At 36.7% G+C, this 14041-nt stretch overlaps 1 protein-coding gene across 1 annotated transcript; it reads right to left on the bottom strand.

Annotated features, from left to right (window-relative positions):
• Positions 1 to 1849: 1849 nt before the first annotated feature.
• On the bottom strand, positions 1850 to 12026 carry LOC134846172 (cap-specific mRNA (nucleoside-2'-O-)-methyltransferase 1-like). The gene is made up of 6 exons (XM_063863413.1): positions 11546 to 12026; positions 9364 to 9658; positions 8774 to 9094; positions 8059 to 8415; positions 5986 to 6542; positions 1850 to 2779 (listed from the first exon to the last, which is right to left on the bottom strand). The coding sequence occupies exons 1-6, from the start codon at positions 12014 to 12016 to the stop codon at positions 2165 to 2167; spliced, it is 2616 nt and encodes an 871-aa protein (XP_063719483.1). The 5' UTR covers positions 12017 to 12026; the 3' UTR covers positions 1850 to 2164.
• Between the last annotated feature and the right edge of the window lie 2015 nt (positions 12027 to 14041).

The following is a 14041-nucleotide window of genomic DNA, read 5'->3' as shown; positions in this document are numbered from 1 at the left end:
ACAGGAAATCAAAAATATGCCAAATGCAGGTAATATTCCATGACAATTTACCATCGGTTGCCACTGATGGATCTTCGTTGAAAAATGATAGAATGGTTATATCACAAAGGTTAACTTTTTTTCATCTTAAACCATATTCCATACAGTTAGACTTTCTTAACGAGCTTCCTCCTATAGACAGATCACTTAAGCTCTCTAAGTATAATTTATGTTCCGAGCACTTGAAACTTTTTATTCGGCTGTGTTTTATTTTTTTGTCACGCAAAATGATGTACCACAAAAATCATTGGAACGGGTCGAGTAATATATCTTACGTCCTTTCAGTCGTGATTAAAGAATTCGAGACAATTCTCCGTGTTGAGAAAAACTAGATTGAAAGTTTTGACTTCTCGTCTAAATTCGCGCGAATAAAGGCGAACAGGCTTAAACTAACCTTTTTATGCTTAATTTAGGCCGCAAAACTTTAATTACATCTGAATAAATTTACTTTTTGGATTTTTTAGCGAACTTTTGAGAATCAATAACTTTGAATTTTTCTCTGGTTAAAACGATTTGTCTATTTTTCTAACCTTTTTTCTACAAAAACTGTTGCCCAAAATAACCTATTTCACTATGACTGTCGAATAGGCGTAAGCTGTAGTTTTTCCTCCAGATCCTGTTATCACACCATGCAGAAAAAAATGTATATACTAATTTCACAAACCTTTTTTTGTATTCTTTAAGAGTATGGTCGGAAAGTTGTACTTTTTGCGCATTAACCGGCTATCCTTGATAATTTCTTGTATTTGTGTCGACATCGTTTCAATTTCTTCGTGGAACGATTAAAATTGGCCAAATATTACTCTGCGTTATGAATTTCGCAAGAAAAAGTGTGTCAACTGTGTACTGCATTATTTCTGGACAAATTCAAAAACTACTTGTTTAAGTAAATCAAATATTGAGATTGAATACCAGAGGTCCTAATACGGTGCCCTGAGGGACACCTTGGTGAAGTAAAATCCAATCTGATTTAGTGTTGTTTTCTGCTACCGGTTGCTGGTGAAAGAGTATCTTTTGGATTCAGAAAAATTCGAAATTTTAAGTTTCTGTTGAAGAAAATTATGACCAAGAGAGTCAAATGCTTTGGAAAAATCTCATAATCAGCAAGAAACAAATTTATTTTACTCAATCGATACTTGGCTGCGTTACTTTCTTTGTACAGTTCAAATGTCTTCACTACGTTTATTGACACTTAATAAAGGAAACTGAAAAAAACTGACTTGTTTTTTCAAGAGCCTTCAACTTTTGAATTTCTAAGAAAACAATAGATGGCATTGAAGCTCTTTGAATTAGTAGAACAATTTATAATGGAAAGTTTTTTGTTCAAATTAACCCAATTTGAGAAAACTGGATCAAAGGGTAAAACTTTTATTTCGCTGGGAAATCTGATAATTAATTTCCACCTTTACACTTTTGCTGTTCGATAGTGGAGTTTGCCTTCCTCTTAACAATGGAAATGCACTGAACTTTAAAAAATCCGATAGTGGAATTTGCCTTCCTCTTAACAATGGAAATGCACTGAACTTTAAAAGTCAAACCGCGAAAAATCAAAACTGAGCGTGAACAAATTTTAGGACTTGTTCCTGAAAAAAAAATCAGCAAGTACTGTTCTGATAATGTTGGAGTGCTCAAATATCCAACCGATTTTTAAGTTCTGATGACTGAAGGGCGACTCGGGACGGCAAATTGATCGACCAGAAACAGGGCTTCTATTTTTGTTGCTAAAATTTTGTGCTTACCCAGCTAAACACAGACACTTATGCAACAAAAAAGCTATTCTGAAGAAAATCTCATAAACATAAAATGAAAAAAATCTTCAAGATTTTATTATCTTATGATTTGAAGAAACTCATTATTTAAATCACAGCCTTATCTGTTTATATAACACAATATGGTTTAAATGACATTCAAAAATTCTCATTTGTTGGTTCAAATGACACTTACGATAATATCACTCACGTTATATCTTGGCTAATTATTTATCGGCGCCATGACTGTTTTCAAAAAACCGCCTCCAAGGCCAAAGTAGTTGCATTCATGTATTTCTGAGTCCATTTAATTATAACCCTTCCCAAAACTCAGACAATTTCTACTAATCGGTATTGATAAGTTATAAATAACTTTATCAGTTTTTTGTGGCTTTGGGGGGCGAGTTTTTGTTTTCATGTTTCAATTGTCGTATATGTTCTAGTAATTCTGTTCTGGAAAGCAAATCTGGAGCCCTGTGTATCTCTTCGAGACTAAATTGAACTCCTGGTTCCTTAACCCATTTCGCACAATTCTCTTTACAGTCCCAAAATGAAGACGAAGCTGAGCTCGGCCACTCGTATTGCGAAGTGCCAGTGCGCTTGTCGAAAAAGTAAAACTTTCCTGTCGACTTCGATATGATCATGTTGTATGTACTCTTCAAGATTCGCACAATGCGAATTCCGTGACATTGGTAAAAGTATCCATCAGGCACATCAACGCACAGTTCTGTGCGTGACGAGGGCACCGTAAGTTTCCGACGCTGCAGAGAATTCAATTTATCCTCCAGGTGTTCCAATCTGATTAGATCTTTTACTCGTAGCTTGCACCTGTTAGGTAGACTGGGTTTAGAAACTGCTCGGACTAACTGTTCTGCGACGTGTAGACGTTCTTTATAGGGTTTGATATGCACCGTTTGTCCACCTACTGCAACCACATCTGTGATGTGTATGGCTTTGCAGCTGCTGGGTCTGTCGCTTTTAGAATTCGGCTGCTGAAATTAAAAAAAACTCTCAATTTAAAACTGCTTGCTCAAAAAAAGCAAATACTAATTTCTATCAGCATTACTGCATTGAAAAAACATTTACCACACTGAACCAACAAAATCATAATACGAAATATCCAGCTTAGTGAACGCGGCGAAACCTCAACAAAGCTCCATGGAAAAGCTAAAATAAAACAGCAAGTAAACAATGAGAAAGACTAAAACCAAATAATCATGTAAGTTACAGAAAGAAACAAAAAATACTAACTTGTAATCCAAAAACTTCAAATTCCGAGTTTCAAGGAGAAAATATATGGCCATAAAACTCTTTGAGCCTCCAGAACAAATTATGATTGACAATTTTGGATAACAATTTGAGAAAAGTGGATAAATACATGAACTTTTTATTCCGCTGGTAAAGCTGAAAAACAAACTCCAATATCAAAACTAGAAGCCGATCACGTTTTTCGTGACCTTAGCACTTTTACTGTTCGTTAGTGGAGTTACCATCCTTTTAACAAAGGAAATGAACTGAGCTTGAAAAAACAAACCACGAAAGCAAACTTTAACGTTAGCAAATTTCAAGAACTTCTGAAAAAAAAACAGCAACTTCAAAAAAAAAGAGTAATCACTACGTTCATTACTCTTATAATCAGCAAAATCAAAGAAAACCGATTCACATTATACTCCGATGTAATAACACTTGCTGGCCGTGAGCGTAAACACTAGCAACCAATAAACCGGATGGATGGAACACAAGCTTTTAAATTGCTGTTCTAAGCATGCAGCACAAACGCAACCAAAACTGACCACTTATTTATGCTAGTTGGTTTGGGAAAATTGTGGATTCTTAGCTCATTACTATGCTCGCTAACTGGCTTGAGCAAATAAAATAATTAATGATAGCACAAATAAGAGACTTAGTAGCAAACCAAAGCTTCTCAACATGTGCAGAACAATACAAGCAGTGGCTTCCGTCTCATCTCAATTTCTGTCGACTAGATTGCAATGAGATTCGGGAAAAATATTGGTATCGAACAAAATACAATTCGAGAAAACAAAGTCAAACACAATCGGCAGCGTTAAAACAAAATTCAGGCAAAATTAGCCAAGCGGTAACTAGGTGGACAATACTTGGGCAGACGACCAAAGTCACCTAAAATTGTTGTCATAGAACTTATACACAATTGTTTAATTGTTTCATTTCCAAATAAGAGGAACAAATCAAATTAACTTTTTAGAACCAAAACTAAATAAATTCGGATAAATCTTTGCTGTCTCAAGCAGTTGTTTTACCTCTACGCCAAATGCGCCGGATGGTTGATTGGATTTGAATTTATAATTACCAAGTGGTAACAAAGCCGAAAAAATCCGAGCAGAAACCCTTCATGCCGAAAAAAATTCGGAAAAATTCTAAACTTAAAAAAAGCACACTTTTCCCGTAAGAGCTCACACACGCGCACAAAAATTTTTTTCGGATGTAACGACGCAATAAGAGCTCATAAAATTGATATTAACTAGGCCGCAATGAATTAAGCCGATAAAAAAAGACGAAAAAATATAAATTTAACAAATCGAGCTGGTTAAATTACAACCATTGTCAAAAGCAAATTTCAATTCGGCCGTATTTTTAAAATGCTTAAAACAACTGCAGTTAAAAAAATTTACATCTAAATTAAACGATTCTTTGATGTGGCACTTAAGCCGACAAAACAGAAGCAGACAAATAATAGGCCGAAACTTTTTTGAACCGAAACAATTACCTGGTCCTAGTCAGATTCGAACCCCGGACCAGGCGTATTCGTTTTTGAACCGAAACAATTACCTGGTCCTAGTCAGATTCGGACCCCGGACCAGGCGTATTCGTTACCACTGGGCTAAGCCAGCAAGACACACTACAAATTTTGAATTCATTATGAACCAAGGTACCACCAGTTCAATGAGTCCTGTAGACAAAGAAAAAATCTAGTACCCAATTGCAGTACCGTTGCTATCGCAAGGGCAATAGTAATAAAAAAAAACTGTTTGAAAAACATCTGTTATAGACGCTAGCTGTCTAAAAGCTAAATAAACACAGAGGCTAAGCTTCGCTTCGCAAACACTAGCGAGAACACGACAAACAGCAGCTCCATAAAGTGCAATACGAACAAGTAGAAAAAGCCTCGAATTAGTAAAAATTCGGCTAGGTCTCGGATTCCATCTGCGACCTGGAGATATGATTCTCACGCACTAACCACTGAGCCACGCATGCTTAATAAATTACAAACACTAGCCACAAAGAAAGCAAAGAACAGATGCCATGAAATTTCCCATATTAGATCATGATTATAGCAAAAGTGTCACCACATAAATGGTAAATGAACCCTTTTCACTTTCAATGAACACTTTTATTTGCGAGTTAGGTAAAAAAAAGAAGATTCACTTTAATAGACTAAGCTGATCGCCAGAGTACACAAGGATAGTAGGTTGCGATACAAGCAGAACACTATGTTCCGACCATAATTTAAGAAAATGCAAAAGATTTAGGCATATTCGACAGTCACCGTAGGCAAACCGGGCAAAATTTCTTGTCAAAAAATAACTAGAAAAACAAAAACTTTTTTTTCAGTAATTGTTTCATTCTTAAAATGGCGCTAAAAATTTCGAAAAATAATTTGACCGGAAAAAAATCATGGCTCATGTTTCTGTAATTAGCCCGTTCGCGTGCTTTACTCAATCGAAATGGGAATAAAACTCTAAAACTTCGAACCAGTTTTTCTTTACAATGGGAAAACTTATTGCAAAAATTCTAAGGTCGTTAGAATTAAGACTGACAGAGCTTTAATATGACAAATCACTCAACCCATTGCGATAAATATTTGCGGTAAAGCTTTTGGTTCAATAGAAAAAGCCTGCTCGTTAAACGTATTCGCTCAAAATAAGACCAAAAATCTAATATTTCAAACCGCTTTGCCTCAACACCAAGACAACATTTTGAAAAAATTTCTGATGTCGTTCGAATCAGGACTGAAAATACTTTAATATGATATATCATTCGACCCATTCCGATGATTATTTGTGGAACCTGATTTTGCGTGAAAAAAAAAACAAAAAAACTTAAACTCACCCGAATACAAAGTTCCTCCTCATTTTCATTTGTCGGATTAATCAAATTGAATGTTAAGAAAAATAACCTCGAAACAAGTGTATGGGCCATTTTAAGCCTAATATTTTACCTCGACGCGGTGTTCTTGTAGCTTCTCCACTTCTATTATTGTATCTTTGGGCAGTTCCACTTTGTAATGTCCTTCTACACGTGACCAATGTTCCAGATCTGTCGACCGATGCACTACAAACCCACCCTCACTCAGCCACACCTCACGCGCCAACGATGACCCCACGAAGGAAAACCGAAATTCGTGGATCGAATCCAAAAAACTCTTGAAGTTATCTTTTGTCAGTTTAACGCAAACATCTTCGCTCGGACACCCAGAAAATGGGTTGTTTTGACCCGAACAGAGCTCCTGAAACTTTTTCACTGGGCCCACTCTTGCACTCTCTTTGCGTCCCGTTCTAGGAATTTTCCACTTTTCCAAGTATTTGTCCCTAATTTCATCTTGTCTGGACTCGACCAAATTTGGATTCTTGACAAACTGAATGACTTTTCGCAGAGCTGCCACCTGCTGAACCAAGATTTCATTGTTTGATTTAGTTAGGTAGTCAACGAACTCGGATGACATCTGATCGTGTGGAACTAGTGACAAAACGTCTTGTTGTGGAAAATCGTCTGAATCTGAACATCAACGTAAGGAATGAAAAACATGAATAAAAAGTATTAGTATGTCATTTTAGGAGAAATATGAATACTATTTTTCAAAATAAACATCAAGTAATCATTTTTCGAACAATTAAAAAATCTCAAACAAAACATTTTTTATTATTCTAAAAATTCATACAACTACTCTTGCAAAAAATATTTTTCTTTTTAAATAAAACTGCCACAGAGGCCAAGCTGAGACTCACCTCACTTGGCCAAAGGCCCATAAACTATTGCGAAAGAAAGTAAGAAAACCATATTGGAAACCAAAAGAAATCGACACTAGCAAAATGAGAAATTAAGACAAGAGTCACTTGAAAAAGAGTCAATGAACGCAAGGAAACAGGAAAAAAACTGACTTGCTTGCTTTTTAAAAGATTTCAATTTTCGAATATCAAAATTACGGAAAAAAGGAAGAAAAACGGCCTTAGAGCTCTTCGAATTTCAAGAGGAATTTGTTTGACACTCCTTTTTTGATAAATTAACCCAATTCGAGAAAACTCGATCAATTGGTAAAATTTTTTATTCCGCTGCGATATCTGATTATCGCAAATGTAAAATTAAAATCAACTATGAAACTAGAAGCCGATCACGTTCTTACATTTTTACTGTTCAATATTAAAGTTTGTCTTCTATTTAATAAAAGAAACGAACTAAACATAAGAAATCAAAATTGAAACCTTGAAAAACCAAATTTAAGTGCAAACAAAATTTTTCTAAAAGAAAAACAAAAAAAATCACGAAGACCTTTATAAGAGTACCACTAACTTCATGAATCTTAATAATTTAAGGCTCCACATCTATCCAGCTATCAAATTCTAGGACGAGGAGAGATATTTTACTATATTTTTCAAGACGGTTTATCCACAAGAGAACGGACCAACATTCGAGCTGTTCAGCTCTTCACGGAGAACAACTGTTGTGCCCCTGCTTAAAAACTACTTGCAACTTTTTTGGTTATTTTTCTGAGACATGAAATGCTGACTCATCCTCAAGCAACGAGAACTGATCATCGAAGAGCCTCGAACATCCGACCTTTCGATTGAGAGGCAGAGACGTTACCACTTCAACATCGCTCCCCTATCAACTAGATTGTTTCATTTACAAATCTCACCCAGATTATTTCGTTTTGACTCAGACTAACCGAAGAATGAGGCGCCGAAAAAGTAAAAAAATAAGTAAATATTGGCACCAAAGGCTCCTTTCGAAAAAATTTGGGTTTTGTAGGCCAAAATGGGTATCATGAAAAATTACCAAACATAAAGCTTTGGGTGGCCAAGGTGTCAAAACCCTGAGTTGGGGTTGTTGGTCATTTTTACTGATTGACGGTCTCAACGGTTCATTATCTTCTTCAAATATCAAACTTGCGTTCTCTTTCTGTAAATTTTCTCGCAAGCCTTTTGCTGCTTTTAACTTTGCTGGCGATGAGTTTGACGCTTGAAAGGAATTCATTTTGAAGGAAGGTTCAGAACTCAAATGACGTTGCACTAACTTTTATTCAAATTTCTGAGGTTATCCGAGGTGCTCTCCAGGTGTGAAATGATACTGGCACACTCCTGCTGACCCTTGTAGCCTCTACACATCAGGTACCTCTCCGAATTAGCTGGTCTACTCGTAATTGGTTTATATATGCCAACTGATTCGAAGCACATGTGACACAAGTACACCAAACCAGAAGTGAACAGAGTGAAACAGTCGAACAGCTTGCAGGTGAAGTTTCCTCCCTTGCACAAGATGCTCAGTGCAGTCAGGATCTGACACATGATAAGGTGTTTGCTGAGGATCTCCTGGATGTTTTCCTGGCCTTCCACTGAAAATCCTCCGTCGGCCATTACGGTATGAACACCACCTGGACAGATTCAACTATTATCAAAAGTAGCCAACTCTTCTGCTGAGAATGAGAGTCAGATCAAAGTCTATCTGTTTATTTCGTCTGTTTTTTATTGATACAATACGTTATGAACAATTAACTAAACACAAACGTTTGTCAATATGTCTTATTGATTACTTCAACGCAAAAATTCCGTTTTTAGTCAGCGGATCAACGGTTTCACAAACAGGAAGGTGCAGATATTTTTAGGTTGATCAAAATCGTATTATGAATTTGAACATTCGCAAAGAGCTGATTAGAAAAAACCTCTTTCAAAAAATTATTTCATTAAGACTTGGCTTTGACAAACTTGTAAAGATCCAAAAAGTATACCCACCCTCCGGTTGCGAATGCTCCAACACATAAGTTCTGAACGCATCAATATTTTCTGTTTTCAGAATATCTCCATCACCATTTGCTCCGTCCACGCCATAGTAAGGCTCGAAGCTTTCCGAGGACCCGGCCAGAAATTTGTCCAGCCTAAAATCACTGGCATTCTCTGGACTCTTAAGCGTCAGTCCCCAGCCTTTGCAGCGCCACCCGCGTCTCCATGTCAGATATTCTGTGAAGCCTCCGGGTCCCGCACAAATATCGGCAAACAGAAGCAGTTCTGGTTGGTCTGCAGATAGCCTCGATTCTCCAGCAGACGTTTTTGGATCTAAACAAATCTAAAGTTTAATAATCACATTATGTTTTGCTTACTAACCAGTATTTCAAACAAGCTGTGATGTTAATATCATTAAAACCGTCAAAATATAAATAGAAAACTTGATTCTTGAACTGCCGTGGTTTATGTGGTATTCTACTCATGCTTCATGGCAATTTTCTTTTCAGAGCAATGACTCAAATATAAATTAATACTCCTTAACCTTCGAAATGCAAGGTATAATATTTCAGACGAATTTTTCAATATGGCGACAAAAATACCCGAAAAAATGAACCCAGTTGCGTAATCCATATCGGCCATCTTCAGAGCCGCCCTGTTCTGAAATATAGCACACTTCAGCTGCTCATAGGGATTTGCCCTACTCCTCGCTTTCATCAGTTGCTTCCCATCTAGAGAGTCAAACTGAGTTTTCAGCTGCAGCATCTTCAGGAGCAGATCTCCCTCCGTGAAGAGATCTTCATCGTCCAAACTCGTTTTCTTGTCTCCGAAGTCCATCCAGTCATTCAAGGTTTCGTCGTTCGGCATCTCACCTTCGTAGGTAGTCAGCCACTCGACCTACAATTAAACGGTTCAAAACACTAACATTTAAGACCATTTATCCACGGTGGAAAGGACCAACATACGAGCTGTACAGCTCATCACGGCGAACCGCTGTTGTGCCCGTTTAAGAACTACATGTAATTTTTTTTGGTTATTTTTTTTAATATTTTTTTTACATTCACTTGACATCCTATGATAAATTAAACCATTCGATAACCAAATTTCCTTCTAATACTGCTCCAAACCCAAATGAACAGTGGCAAAATATCACCCAATAGAGCATTTTAATTTAGCCAATAAAAGCACTTAGTTTTGTCTCAAGGCGTTCATTTTGAAATCGTGTATTCGAACCCCTGCCGTGGCAATGATAGTATGAACAAGACCTCAGCCGTACCAATTTCAGCTGCAGTAATGATAACGCGCGAGTGTAAAGGTGGGGGAAAACAGCCTTAAGCCACAAGAAGCTCCGCTCTAGAAAACCGCCGTGTAAAATTTGGGGAAATAATACAACAAAGAAATAATACATCCGGCTGTTGTGCATGCATGTAGTAATTTTCCGATCTTAGAGAAAAAAAAATGAAGAAAACAGTTTAACAATTAAAAAAACTTCAGCCACTCTAAATGCGTGGATGAAACAATTAACCAAAAAAAAACTGAAAACTTTAGCAAGTCAGAAAATTTAACTTTCCAATTTTAATCAAAAACAAAAAAAATACAACCTGCAATATGATGCCATGTTATTTCACACAGAGGCGAAGCGAAACATTGCAAGCGCGACATTGCAAGCTAGCGAATAGAAAATGAGACGGAAATAACCAAATCAATAAAAAAAAATATATCTTTTGGGGAAAAAAATAATTCCAGAAAAATAATCAAAAATCACATAAGCTCTAGTATTTACCAAGCGGCACCTAAGCCGACAAAAGTGGGTAGAAGCCAACTGACCCGAAAACAAAAATGACAAAAATTGTTCTCATAAAAATTTTTAAGCATTTAGGTTTCAAAACTTTGAAATCCTGCAACATTAACTACCTGATTTCAAAATATTCAATCATTTTTTGCTTTGGACGACACAAAATAATTTAACGAAATCAAAAAAATATTGTAGATTCGTTTTCGTTGTTGTGCGCCAACTTCCCCGTCTTTATGCTCGTACTTTTTAATTTGAAGAAGTACTTTTTAATTTAAAGATATTTATGAGATTTAAAGTTTTAAAATAAGCGGTTATGCAGTGTCTAAGTTGGGAACTCGACTCTTAATCCTGTTTTTGTTCAGTTTTCAATTCGTGCGCTTATGGCATGCACATGCCACATTTCGGTCGGGACGGTCATCAAAATTTGGTCGCGGTAGCATGATTAAAAAAGAACAAAAACTGCCCGGAATGAAAATTTAGCAATTGCTATTTTGCTACGATTTGGCTAAAACTGCGACAAGTTAATCATTATTAAGCTGACGCTGCAAAAAATAAGAAACGAGTTCAGAAATGTATCTTAAATATATGCACTTAAGGAAGGCGAAGTAGAACATGCAAGACTGCTCGTAATAAAGGGCGAAGACCAGATTGGTATTTGATTTTAAAAAATGAAGCTTGAAATGTTTAAAATTATCACAACCCATGCAACTTAATGAAAAAAGATTACAGGTGAAATATCTTAATAATTTGAGCTCATGAAGTCAGTATTTTTCAAATGGCTTTCAAAATCGATTTCTTTGTATAAAAATAAACACACTGAGCGCAAATATTTCGTCACTTTCCTCGAAATTCGGGACAAAAAGCAAGTGCGGATGATACGAATAATGGAGCGATTGTTTCTGAAGTCAAAACACTAATCGTAAGCGTAGTAAAAGACAAGCAAGTTTCCATTCTTTGCAATTTTCTGAACTGAACTACATTTTACAAGCCTTTTTATCCCAGTAAATCTCCTCCTCTTCAAACGATGCTCCGAAGTTGGTTTTCAACTCTCCACGATTGAACCCCAGACCCTTCTTGTCAATCTGCACTTCTGCTTCAATAGGTGCAGATATCCCCTGCTTGTCCCTTCCTAAACCCTTGCCCTCTTGGTAACCCATTTTGCTCATCAAACTTTGGGCGAAGGAGCTGTATTGATTGTTGGCCTGATTATGAGAAGTTTCAGGCATCGCTGAACTGTGTGGAAACCCTGGTGACACCAATGAACCATGAGACGTCATCGGTATTGGTATTGCATTGTCTGATGATGTGTAGTGATGGTTGAAGTTGTTCAGCGCAGGGATAGCATCATCGGAGACTTCGGGGTAAGGCGTGAAATAGTTGTTGAAGGCACTACTTCTCTGTCGTTTCCAATCTATTTCCTCATCGTCGTGATCCCTTTTCATGTCTCTTTTTAGAGCCATATCTGAACTAATCTAAAAACAAACAGCTTCTTGATTTCTTTGATCTATCCACTTGCTTTCAGAAAAATGTTTTAATTGTACATCAGTCGTCCTTATCATCACTTGCGTCACAAAAATGTATGACTATGATTACCAAAAAGTAACAGGCACGAAAGTCTAGAATAATCGAAAACTTTCAGTTTCGAAAAAAAAACAGGTCCCGACAGAAATCGAACTTCTGGGATTTGTCGTCTCAAGCACTAAATGCACAGAACTCTCCTTGAATTTATAAAAAAAAAGACAACTATCAAAATTTTTTAATGAACAGCATGAAAAATTTTTAAATAAATGAAGTAGGCAAAAGTAATCGGAAGTCTTACTGGTCCAAACCCGGAATACACTGAAATGCTTTTTAATACCGCGAATTTTGTGCTGCGGTAACTAAACCGAAATAAAAAGCAGACAAATGAAGATTTTTTGAATCGCGGACAATTTTCCGCTCGCATAAAAAAAACATGTTCTGACTGGATTCGAACCATTGACCTTAGTATTTATAGGCAGGTGCGTTACCTTTTCGCCACATGCGCAAATTAACGCCTGATGTTTAATTTCATATGAACCAAAGTTAAAATGAGTCAAGTGATTCTGTTAATATAGTTATTGAACCGCAAAAATTCTACATTCCGGTTTGATAACGCTTGCTAATCGTAAGGGTAACTAGATTACGAATAGTTTGATTTTAGCTTCAATTCGCTTTATTTTACGTCGGGATCCGCGTTATTTTACGAATGCCAACCGAGAAAAATGTACCTCCTCTTGTTACAAAAGTAACACAGAGGCGAAGTTGAGCTTCGCGCCACTAGCGATATAAAATAGAATGACTATAAGTAAAATCAAACGAAAAAAATGAACAAAATTCAAAACAAAATTACGTGCAGCTTTGAAAATTCTACAAAGAGCTTTGGGAATGCTATAAGAAGGCAAGTTTTAAAAAAAATTTCTGCGGAACTAAGCAGACAAAAAAGCGGACAGAAAATAATCTAAATTAGCAAAAATTTTCTATTTGCAAAATAAAGTAACAGGTCTCAACTGGAATCGAACTACCGTGCTTTGACGTCTCAAGCATGGGGGGTTACAGCAACTTTGAATGAAGCTGAACCATCGAGCTACGGGACTATCGAGCTACGGGACCATCGAGCTACGGATCCAAGCCGACGAAAAGACAGACCATAATGCGAAAAAGCACAAAAACTGTAGTTTGCAAAAAGTGCCCGGTCGGATTCAAACTACCGCCCTTTACCGTCTCAAGCTGTTGTTTTACCTCTACGCCAAATGCGCCGGATCGTTTGTTGCATTTTAATTTATAATTACCAAGTAGTAACAAAGCCGAAAATACCTAAGAAACCCTTCATGTCGAAAAAAAATTCAAAAAACTAAATTAAGTCCCTTATCCCCTCAGAGCACACATACGTGCACAAAAACTTTTCGATCGTAAGGACGCAAAAAGAGGCCACTAAGTCGATTTTAGTTGAGTCGATAACGATAAAGCCGCTAAAAAGACAAAAAATTTTAAAAAAAAAGCAATTTTAACAAATCGAGCTGCTAATATTTACAACCAACGTGAAAAGCAAATTTCGATTCTGCCAGATTTTTAAAATGCTAAAAACAACTGCAGCGAAAATTGTTTACAGCTAACATAAACGACTCTGAGATGTGAGAACTAAGCCGACAAAACATAAGCAGACAAATAATAGGCCGATATCTTTTTGAACCGGAATATTTACCGTTTGAAAAAACTGGTTCTGGTCAGATCCGAACCAATAACCTTTGCTGTCCCAAGCGTATTCGTTACCACCACAAAAAGAGGCACTACAAAATTTGAATTCATTATGAACCAAGGTACATCAGGAGTACAATGAGTCCTGTGGACAAAGTTGTTTACGGAAAAAACTCTAGTACCCGATTGTAATACCCTTGCTTATCGCTAAGGTAAACAATGGATCAATTTCAACAAACATTTGCCAACAAAATTGAATTCCCGGTCAA

This window comes from Symsagittifera roscoffensis, chromosome 5 (genome assembly GCF_963678635.1).
Source record: "Symsagittifera roscoffensis chromosome 5, txSymRosc1.1, whole genome shotgun sequence".
NCBI classification, from domain to species: Eukaryota; Metazoa; Xenacoelomorpha; order Acoela; family Convolutidae; genus Symsagittifera; species Symsagittifera roscoffensis.
The sequence above is the reverse complement of the archived record's forward strand: the minus strand, read 5'-3'. Positions and strand labels throughout refer to the sequence as shown.